Source organism: Haliotis rubra, unplaced genomic scaffold (genome assembly GCF_003918875.1).
Source record: "Haliotis rubra isolate DU_JTF1 unplaced genomic scaffold, ASM391887v1 Scf141, whole genome shotgun sequence".
Classification (NCBI taxonomy): domain Eukaryota; kingdom Metazoa; phylum Mollusca; class Gastropoda; order Lepetellida; family Haliotidae; genus Haliotis; species Haliotis rubra.
Genome location: NW_025765348.1, coordinates 69,622 through 81,018, shown reverse-complemented (window position 1 = coordinate 81,018; position 11,397 = coordinate 69,622). Strand labels below are relative to the sequence as shown.

Here is an 11,397-nt window from a genome sequence, read left to right as displayed (position 1 = left end):
CGCAGTGTTAAGTACTTTATGAAAAAGAGACCCATAAACCCATTCCCAATTTCACACAAACAATGATTTTTTTTCAAATATGCCTTTCAAGAGCAATTAGTTTAGAATCTGAGTTAAATACCTAGACTGACAGTTGGCCTTAATCTATCTTTTCTTTTTCAAAATGTCCAGTATATTTTTCCTAAGTGTTCAGCGTGTAAAACATAGTTATTGTTTTATTCCGACATTTCTTTTCAGCATTGCAGAACAAGCCTGCAGCAGTAGTCCTGTGCACCTGTTGTAGACATCAACTCCTGCAGTATGTTGGCACTAAGGAACATCACCAGGGTGACCAGCAGGGGTCTGTTTCCTACCAACATCTGTTCACCTAGTCTTAGACATGCCTCAGTGTCTAACAAGCAGCGCACAGGGAATGACAGGTTTGAGAGGAACCCAGTACCTTTCCGAGTGGCCAACAAAATATTAACATTTATGAAGAGACGATCAATAATGGCAGATATGAACAAAACATTAAATGCGACATCCATGAATACAGTGACTGAAAAGGAATGGAACAGTGAAATTCAAGATTTGAAGAAAACTTTGTCAGGTGGACATGGTGTGGAGAAGGGATTCAGCACTCGTATCAGTGATATCGGGCTCGACAAGTCGTTACAAGTTGCAGATCTATATGTTTCTCATAATTACATGGAAGTAATGTTTCTGCCCAGACTGTTTGACTATGCACTGCATGCAGACTTCAGTGCTTATCCTCCCAAAACTGTTGTCCATTTAATGTACTTTGTGTATTTCCATGGGAGAGCACCATCAATGCTTTTTAAAAAAGTCGAAGATTATTTGTCAAATAATCTTGAATTGTTACACATCAATGATATAGGATTAATTTGTCTAGGATTTTTTCGAGGCAATGTGCGAATATTGTCTTACGAGCTACTTGATAGAATCAGTCAAAGACTAGTAGATCAACTTGAATTTGTGGAAAAAAATATGTTGATAAATATAACCAAAGTGCTGTCCCATTCAAGCTTTTTTAAATTCAGTTTCTTTCAAAACTTTGCAGACAAAATACTGACTGTTTCGTTCATTGAAACAACAATTAATCCTTCAGTTTTGATGCATATTGCATCTTTTTATGCATCAGCGTCTGTGTATCACAAACCACTGACCCAGTCTTTGATGTCCGCATTTGTTAGACTTTGTACACACAGTGACTTAAAGGTGAAGCCTAGATCTAAAGACATCGCTCAGTTTGTGAAGGCAATGGGGATGTTATGTCATGAACCAGTCAGTGAGAAGATGACCTACATGAAACTTGTGGAAGCTTACAAACGTTTCGAAGAAGAACGAACCCACCCTGAATCTCTGGCAGACATGTTGCACGGCTTGTCCTACCTCGGAATACTCCCAACAGACATGCTGGATATGCTGTTTCACCCGGAAAAGGTCAACCTCTTAAAAGGTGGGATGTCATGTGTGGCGACGTAATTATAATCTGAGATGTTGTATATGTCTGTTGTGCCATGATAAACAATGCTTATATATTTGCAGCTGGTAGTCATGTGTGTGTGGAATAGCCGTCTGCTCTGCTATTTTAGTAGGACGAAAAATGTCCCTTTCCCACTGGCTACTGAAATTTTAACAATGTTGTTGTCACGTTTATGTGTGCTCATCTTAGTTGACCGTAATAGAAGAAAATTCTCCACTCTCTCTAGATCAAAAAGACTATAAAAAATAAAGCTGATACCCAAAACTGATGGAAGTAGCGACATTAGAGTTACCTCCCTTCATAATATTTGCCTTATCTGCATTTTCGGTGTACTTTTTTGGTTACCTTTGCAGAATCCAATTGTTTGGAAAAAACAGGTTTATAGTGAAGAGAGTGAATCTGAAGCAGGCTGATAAGTTAGGTTTTGAGACTTTCAGTATTTTTAGACTTGTAGACATTGGTAGACCCCGGAAAGACTGCAGTGTTGCCATGTTTATCATGGAGAGACTGTGCATTAATGTACCTTGTCTATCTACAGTCCACTTATCATACATTACAGTTTTGATTTTTGGAATCATGATGAAACTGATCCTTGAATGTACTGCATTTAGTTTACCTACTATTTTAGTTCAGTAGAGATTTCTGATCTTGCTTATTTGTACTTGTAGGGCATGAGAAGCTATCATTGAACAATGATTCACACATATTTGGGTGAACTAAGTGAGGTGAGATGAAATTGGGTTTAACATCGTGCTTGAGAATATTTCGCTCATATCATGACGTGCATGCGTGTGTATGTGCGGCTGCTTGTACTAGCCCAGACTTAGGCTGGTTTTATAGTGCTAGCCCACTGAGATACCATGCCGCAGTGAAGCATGAATACCCCACTCAGACACATTATACTGACTCCGAGCCGACCAGTCCTTGTTGTACCCATTAATGCCGAGCGCCAGGCAGGGACCAACAAGTACCATATGTTAACGTCTTTTGGTATGACGCGGTTGGGGCTCTAACCACTACACAACAGAGGCGGTCAGGTGAACAAAGTGGTGATGTTTAAGGTATCATTGCTGTACAGAGTTGCATCCCTTACCAGGGTTTTACATGACGCGTGATTCCTGCGTATTTGACGCAACAATTATGTTAAAGACTCTCAAAATACTATCATATGAGTCAAGCTTGACGCAAGTTTTATAGGTGGTCCTCACAATTCAGTTCAATAAAATCGATATGATAAGCAAAAAATGATATTGCTCGAAGATAGTTTGACTTTTACAGAGCTGTCAGATTGTTCCAGAGACCAGAGAGGAGACAGTAATCCTGGCTGTGTGAACTGAACTATACTGTAGTTTAATTTGGGGGGTGTGAAATGCATAGTTACATACTGAGAATGATTAACACAAAGATATATTACAATTTTCATGACTCCCAAATATTGAAAATGACTCCCCAAAATAAATATTGTGAGTCACCATGACTCCCATTTTTAAAAGTCTGTGTAAAACCCTGCCTTACGTGTCAGCCCTGATCATGTCCCAAGTTTGTTGGGACCTCAGGGCTGTGATGATGAGCGCAAGTGAAAGTATTGGAGTTATGATCACCTAAGTGCTAAGACCACTTGACTTGTGCACATTCCACTTGAAAGGTAGCAGTTTAGTTGTTTGTCATTACAACATTGATCAAGCCTGTTTACGGGTTACACACCACCAAATGTTTTCCCATAGACTTCTATAGTAACCTTATATTTTTTTTAAAAATATCCAGACTATCAACAGCCATTCCATGTACACATGGGTACACTCTGGCCTTTAAACTACCATAAAACAAAATATCAGGCCAACTTGTCCGGCTCGTTTTGCGAGCACAGGAAGCGAACACATCAACCCCAGTTCTGCACCAAATGTCACCTTCTGGAAAATATCTGTACACACAATAATCTTAAGTGATGGTGATAAATATGACAGCACTAAATACTTAAAATTGTGGTCAGTTTTAATTACTGGTTGGATGTGCTATTAACAAACATAAACATCTTACACTATTTCATCCAATCACAGCTGTCACATGTCTCTGTCTCTCTTCACTTGTTTTTTCAATGGCTTTCGCTCAGGGAGCATGTGATACTGATTTAGTGTAGTGGAACCTTCCATGGTTAGAGTATAACTGATTGTGTGTTTTGTCCTTGTCTGACTTTTTTGTTGTCACATTTCAGGTCCCAGACGGTCAAAAGAACTGCAGCTTCGCCTAGTGAGCAACATTGTGTTGATCGAGTGCCCTGACTATGCCGGGTTGCAGCAGGCTTGGGTCAGTCTCAACATCCTGGAATAATGATTTTACCACATTCATACTTATATGCACCACAGTTACCTCCCTTTGCATTCCTTTCTATTTCATTTTATACTCTTAGGGCTTTGAATAGTGTCTTAGGGTGCGTTTTCTTCCCTAATTTATTGGTCACAATAGTCATGAAATATGCCCAAGTAAGGGCGATTGTTCTGGATTTGATATTTCAGGAACATAAAAATGAACAGGATGAACAAGCTCTCACCTGACAATGAGAGGATGGAATCTATTACTGCTATAATCACTACTTAATGTGTTGATGTTTTATTCTGTGTTGTATTGATCTCTCTGCAGAACGTGGCTCAGGAGTTTAATGCCCAGGGTTGGAGAAACTTCCAGCAGGAGATAAATATTCGCAGAGGCTTCAAGGAAATACACAAGTCACTGGCCAACATGCTGGGTGCAGATCGAGTCAAGGCGGACTATATCCTGCCACACTACAGAAGTGCAAGTAAGAACATCACAGAGTCAGACATCAACCTAGAATGTTGTCTACCCAGAATAATGGTATCACCTTTAGAGAAGCTGAATTATTACTCAACCTTCAGAAACTACTTGTAGATGGAATTATTGTGTCGGTTCACCATTTTGTGTACTAACGCATAGTGTTGAATGTATGTATATAATTTTGATGATAACAAATAAATCCATTTAAATTGAAAAGAAGCCCCACTGAGATGGGAGATCTGAGGAAATCTAGACTGCTTCATTTAGGGCTTTAGCATTGCAGGGAGGGCTAGGCAGTATGGAAAATAACGTGGTTCAGGGACTGTGAGACTGCATTTTGTGGTACTGACTTTCTCCATCTCTATCACTTTATAACTGGTCTTGGCAAGTTTTGTAACTGATGCACATGATAATTGTATAGAAGCATGATGCTTTGAGAGATTGGAGTCAGAGATAAAGCAGTTACAGATACTTGGTCATGTATATAAATACTACAGATTTTGTGTAATGGTAATAATCACCTTTCAGATATTGAACTGAGACTTGATGCCTCAAATCATCCAATAAAGACAGGGGACTATGACAATCAAGACCCTTGGAATGTGCAACCCCTTGACACCAAGCATGGCAGTGAGCCTAGTGTAACACAACACAAGTGAGTGGAATCTCTCTTATGCTACAGAGTGGTGGGTGGCCAAGTGGCTAAAGCTTTTGCTCACCACACGGAAAGACTTGAGTTTGATTTCCAACATGGATACAGTGTTTGAAACCCATTTCAACGTGGATATAGCTGGAATAATGATAAAAGCTGATTAGACCATATTAATGCACTCGTCTTGGAATGTTTCTGCAGTGTATGGTAATATAGGACACAGTGGTCATGACGTATCCCTATTGCGTAGATCGATGCTCATGGTGTTGATCACTGGATTGTCAGGTCCAGACTCAATTATTTACAGACCACCGCCATATAGCTGGAATATTGCTGAGTGTGGCATAAAACTAAACTCACTCACTCATTCACTCAGCGGTCATGAATATTTTTTGTTTACAGGATCGCCATAGAGCTTGGGAGTATTCGACAGTTCCTCTCGTCAGACAGCCTCTCTCTTGATGCCACCACTCTCAAGGGTTTGCCAGTCACCAGCAGTAACCAGGCACACCATGTCAAACTGAATGGGCACAACCAGACCAAAATGAGAAATCTGAACCAACTCGGATACAAAGTAATTATGGTAAGGACATTATGCACAATGGACTAGCTGTGGGATTCTTGGTCAGATTGTTGGTCCAAATCCCAATTCACCTGTACCTAGGCTTGGCAGCACCGTACCTGAACTCCTGAATCTCTCGTAAGTGAAACCTTTGTTATTCTCACATGTAGCTGACACACTGTGATATAACTAGCACACTTTCTTTCTCTCCCTCTCCCCCCCTCTCTCTCTTACTCACTCGGCTGATTGGGTCCTGTCGTACTACAATAATCAGAGTAATTTTTTTATGCTGTCATGTGACTATCGACAGGCTGTTGAGATAGAACTGAAACTTAGGATAAAGGAACACTTGTGTTCTTGTTATATCTCAGGCATCACAGCAGTTGTTTCTCTTGCAGCTCCACCCCCACGAGGTAAATGAGCTGGCGGACATGAAGGAGGATGAGCGCCGGAGGGTTCTGTGTGAACGACTCCACAAAGAAACGGGAATGGACGTTCAGGTGTGTCAGATGGAGTCCTGACATCAGTGGATGCCAATTAGGTGTGTAAGGAAGAGTCAAGATCCTCAGGACAACACAACACCAAGGTTCATGGTGTGAGGGTTCAGGGTGCCGTTGTACAAAGCGATCTTTGTGCTAAGGTGACCGTAACTCCCATTTCCTTAACATAGACTTAAGGTAACCTTAGCGCTAAGGTTGTTTTGTACAACGGCACCCTGGTCTGCAGATGGAGTCTTCACTCTTGGTACAAGCCTTAGTGGTTGACATTCAGGTGTGGATGGAAGAGTCAAGATCCTCAGGACAACACAACACCAAGGTTCATGGTGTGAGGGTTCTGGTCTGCAGATGGAGTCTTTACTCTTGGTACAGACCTTATTGGTTGACATTCAGGTGTGGACGGAAGAGTCAGATCCTTACACCAAGGTTCATGGTGAGGGTTCTGGTCTGCAGTTGGAGTCTTTACTCTTGGTACAGACCTTATTGGTTGACATTCAGGTGTGGCTGAAGTGTCAGATCCTCGGAACAGGCAACACCAAAGTCCATGGTGGATGTTCAGGAGTGCAGATGGTGTCCAAATCCCAGGTGATCTGAATCCAGATCCAGGTGAAATGTTATATATGGAACTGTAGTAGACTTCCTCTATCTCAAGCCTGATGAGACGCACAGAGGCTTTGACGCAAAAAATGTGCATAAAGGTATATACTGTCACTGATAGGGGTTTTGCAGTATATAAAAGGATCCTTTTGCGTTTTTTTGGCATTACAAGCCCCCTGCAAAGGGACAGACATGTACGAGATGTGACATTTGAGATTGAGGACGTCTACGGTACAGTAATTTGTGATACTGATTTCACCAGCTGTTTTATTACAAGTGGTTGTATGATAACTGTTTTCAGCAGCCAGAGTTTCACGTCACTTGGCAGCTGGACTAATGTTGTATCTGTGATACTGTGAGTGTGTTTCTGTGTAGATGGTTTCTGGAAGGCACACAAGTCATATAGGTACCAGCTAGGGTTTTCAAGATTCTCTTGCGTATTCCATGAATCAAACCGTATCTTTGAGGCATTTAACTGTTATTCATGATCACTAGAATTAAATATTCATGAACTTTCATAAAGTGTTTTTAATTGAATTTATGTGATATTTCATCAAATGTCCAAGTCAGACAGGATAATAGTCTATTCCCTAATCCAAGTCAGACAGGATAATAGTCTATTCTAATATGTCCAAGTCAGACCGGATAATAGTCAACGCTCTTACTATGTTTAATTTGACAGAAATATGGACATGTTGTGATTAGTTAATACTGTCAACATGATCAAAATAAGTCAAGGAATGTATTTTTGTCATTGTTTTACTGAATATTATGAAAAATACATCAACATACGACTTATGGAATTTGTTACCCAATATTCGTTACCCAATATTTGTCAAGTATCATATTCCCTCAGTGGATTCGTTGCAGCCCTAGTACCAGCAATTCAAGAACACAGATGTTGCTCTGGTGCTGGGCCTAGATTTTCGAAAGTCTCTTAGGGCTAAGATAGTCGTAAGTTAATGCATGGCACTTACGACTATCTTAGCGCTAAGAGAGCTTCGAAAATCTAGGCCCTGGTTTCTATACAGGTATTTGTCCTTTATCTGTATAGGAATGTTTATAGGTGTGGTCATCTGAACCTCAAACATGTGCAATTCTATTCAATACTTATAACCATTATAACACCGTGTTTGTATGAAGCATGCTGTCAAAGACAGGTTATTGATGTTAGTGTGTGCAAGTATTGTTATTTGAAAGAACAGTTTTCTGTCAAATGAATTACTGTTTGTTTGGAGTTAACTTCTCAGAAAATGTGTCATAGATCTTATTAAATTTGTTTTTAACTTCTGTGGTATATGTTTATTATGGATTTAGTTGTGTGAGTTAATGGGTTTTGTTTAGGAACCATTCATAATTCATTGCTAGGGGTGGTAATGATGATTTTTATGGAGTAGCATGTACAGTGTGAATCCAAACACACACACACACACACACACACACACACACACACACACACACACACACACACACACACACACACACACACACACACCACATGTCATGTACAAAATCAATGACACCCTCCCCATAATTTTTAAGCATGAGTTTCAATATTTTTATGTACAAAATTGATGACCAGTGTATGTATACAACATTGATTACTCTCGCTATCTCCAAAGAACAAAATGGGCGACCCCCTTAAATCTGATTTGTTCAGATGAATTGCTGAATTGCTGAATTTGCAGACACTGGCAGCCGTACATACATTGTTTCAAAATGCTGAGAAGCCTGAGGGTGGACCATTAGATTTTGAGAGTTTGATAATAAAATGATTACTGCTTAGAGCTCAACTATAACTCGTTGAAACAATGCCACCATAACTTATGAGGTATGTCTGTTGTCAAACAACGCGTCAATTAGCCGGTCTCTTTGCATGGACCCGTGAAGATCCGGGTTAGAAGTGGTCTTTGGCAACCCAAACTTGTCGTAAGAGGCGACTAACGGGATCGGGTAGTCAGGATCGCTGGCATGGTTGACACATGTCATCAGTTCCCAATTGCTTGGATCGATGCTTATGATGTCGATCACTGGATTTCCTGGTGCAGACTCGATTATTTACAGACTGATGCCATATAGCTGGGATATTGCTCAGATCACCTTTACACTACAAACAAATCAAACCTTGCAACGACTTGATGTATATCCCACCACTACCGACTTATATAAAGGCAGTATGTGGAGTAGATGACCATAGGCTGTGGCACAAATCACAGGAGAAATATCGCCCTTTCTGCGATGTAATCTTATAAGTCATTGGTCAGAGAAGTCACTGTATTCTGTCTGGCTGGGACCAGGCCAAGGGTACAAACCATGGAAGCAATGGCGATCAACCCAGCAACGACCTTCTAGTGGTAGATCCAAATCCCAGCTTTCCATGTGGCTGATCACTGCATTTGATCAGTTCCCTTGAAGACCCAGGTCAGAAGTGATGTCTACCAACCCATGCTTACCGTAAGGGGCGACTAGCGGGATTGAGTGGTAACGTCATCGTATCCAAATTGCGTTGATCCATGCTCATGTTAATCGCTGGACTGTGTAGTCCAGACTCGATTATTGACAGACTGGAATATCTGAGTGCTTTACAAACAAGCCAACAGTCAGGATGCAAACATTTTGAGGTAAATGAAGGTAACAGTGAGATTAAGATATTCTGATACAGGTAATTTCGAAAGTTATTGGTATATTTAGGAGATAAACGTACTGTGTTTGGAAATTAGATGAATGTTAGACCGAATTGATAGTCTCTAAATTTCATTTGAAGCCGAACGCGTCTGTTGTGTTGATATTAGTCATGTTGGTGGCCAAGCTGAAGTAGTGCGGCAGTGTTGTATACGTGCGCAGTGAAGCGCCGTGAAATCAGACGCATTTTCAATCCAAATTGATACCGTCTGATTTTATGGATTGACCAGTCACATTCGCGCATTTCACGTAGCCATGGTAGAATTAACGATTACATAAATACATTAACAGTCTGTGGCACTGCATCCATTGTGCCCCAAGCCCGTAAAATCTGTTTGCTCATGTCAACAAGACGCTTACCAAATGCATTTGTCTGCTGATCATGTGAAATTCATGTCTTATCAAACCCGTCTGATACTATCGCATACACATTATCTGACCTATAATCCCCAATCCTGATTTTGTTGATTCAATTGCTTATCATTTTTTGGGGCCAATGGGACCTAATCTTTGTATATGGATACGACTGGCCTGGATTTAGGAAAATGGCTTGTGTGGACTTGCCACACCCAAAATCTGGGTTAAGTCCATACAAATGTCTTGAATCTTATCTGGTCTATAAAACAGGTGGCACTTCCCATACTATTTACATGATCCCGTCACATTGTATTTTTTTAACACCAGCATATTATACATGTAGTGTTCAGAAACATGACTAAAACCTTTATTTTACATATTTTAGAAATGGATCACAAGATTTACTAATTACATTCAAGATTTAAGAGTATATTAGTAACGATCACAAAGAATATGCTGATAAAGACATTAGAAGATAATGTCATAGAAATGTAGGAACACTCCTAGCTTGAATATGCTAGGAGTCAGTGTGGGATACCAACAATGAACATGCATTTAAAGATTTATCTTATTACATTTTATATGATTATGAAAATTGAAATACTTATACCGTTTATTTTGTCAAAAGTGCTTCTGACAAATACTGACAAGTATATATTCTGCAAGACAGGAAACCCTTATGGAAATCCTTCTCATTGTTGGGAGCGTTTAGTCGGGAGACTTATTTGCATTGCACTCCATCAGGAGAATGCCGAATTATTCCATATCCTGAGTTATATGCAGGCAGGTTCTACTGTATTTGGCAGTTTCCCTTAGCGTGTGTCTGCCATGCTAGTAGGAGTCCGGGCTTCTGACCTACCTTCTTGGGAGTGTGGGGCGGTGGGGTAACCTAATGGTTAAAGCGTTGGCTCGTCACGCCGAAGACCCCGGGTTCGAATCCACACATGGGCACAATGTGTGAAGCCCATTTCTGGTGTCCCCCCGCCGTGATGTTGCTGGAATATTGCTAAAAGCGGTGTAAAACCAAACTCAGTCAGTCAGTCTTGGGAGTGTGGTCAGACCAGTGCAGACAACGATTCGTTCGAAAGATATGGAAATCAGCGCCAAACAGTGCTTAATATTAAATGGCAATAGAGTGTGTTTACAGAATGACCATCTTCATCATAAAATCATCGACGTTTATTAAATGTTCAAGTTTGTCTTATTTTATGACTGTATGGCCGCGTGGGTTTAAAACCAGAGTAATCTTACACGCAACCCCTTATATACGTAGAGAAACAAATAAAGGAACACAGGAAAACTCAAGTTCCTTTATTATTTTCCAGTTTTCATCACATCAGCACTATTCAAAGCTGGTGATGAAAATTAGAAAATATTAAAGGAACACTTGAATTTGCCTGTGTTCCTTGTTTTGTTTCTCTACGTATATAAATTCATTTTGATCGGATAGAATTATTTCTCAGAAATATTCAACAACGAAAACGCCAGATAGGCATCAAGATAGAAAATAAATCAAGACCAAGATGTCATCACTTTCGTTTTCAGCACATTTCCTGTACCTATGCATGCAACAATGTATAAATGAGTAGATAAATACCTTCCTTCCCAGCTACATATTTTTAGCATATGATAAATAATTTTTCCATTAACTGTGAAATTCGCACAGGCAATTTGTTTTCACTTACTGGTGAAAGATGATTAAGATATTTTATGTTATGATTTACATCTGTTGCAAACTTATTTTTCTAATTCGACTTGAAAAGTGCTAGCAGGC

General features: G+C 40.1%; 1 protein-coding gene across 3 annotated transcripts; it reads left to right on the top strand.

Annotated features, from left to right (window-relative positions):
- Positions 1–215: 215 nt before the first annotated feature.
- Positions 216–6,963, top strand: LOC124268974 (FAST kinase domain-containing protein 5, mitochondrial-like). 3 transcript variants are annotated; one of them, XM_046704001.1, is made up of 8 exons: positions 216–1,459; positions 3,699–3,790; positions 4,124–4,280; positions 4,805–4,931; positions 5,331–5,511; positions 5,889–6,086; positions 6,200–6,306; positions 6,414–6,963. In XM_046704001.1, exons 1-6 carry the CDS (start codon positions 301–303, stop codon positions 6,009–6,011), a joined length of 1,839 nt encoding a protein of 612 aa, XP_046559957.1. In that variant the 5' UTR covers positions 216–300; the 3' UTR covers positions 6,012–6,086; positions 6,200–6,306; positions 6,414–6,963. The 3 variants fall into 3 exon arrangements, with proteins under 3 accessions (XP_046559957.1, XP_046559956.1, XP_046559955.1); XM_046704000.1 differs by lacking the exon at positions 6,200–6,306 and having other exon boundaries at positions 5,889–6,076; XM_046703999.1 differs by having other exon boundaries at positions 6,200–6,963.
- Positions 6,964–11,397: the final 4,434 nt, after the last annotated feature.

Bases quoted from the DNA above. Each gene is read 5' to 3' on its own strand.
- LOC124268974 (XM_046704000.1), top strand. From the start codon at position 301: ATGTTGGCACTAAGGAACATCACCAGGGTGACCAGCAGGGGTCTGTTT. The intron at 1,460-3,698 runs GTGGGATGTCAT...GTCACATTTCAG, and splicing joins AAAGGTCAACCTCTTAAAAG to GTCCCAGACGGTCAAAAGAA. The intron at 5,512-5,888 runs GTAAGGACATTA...TTTCTCTTGCAG, and splicing joins TCGGATACAAAGTAATTATG to CTCCACCCCCACGAGGTAAA.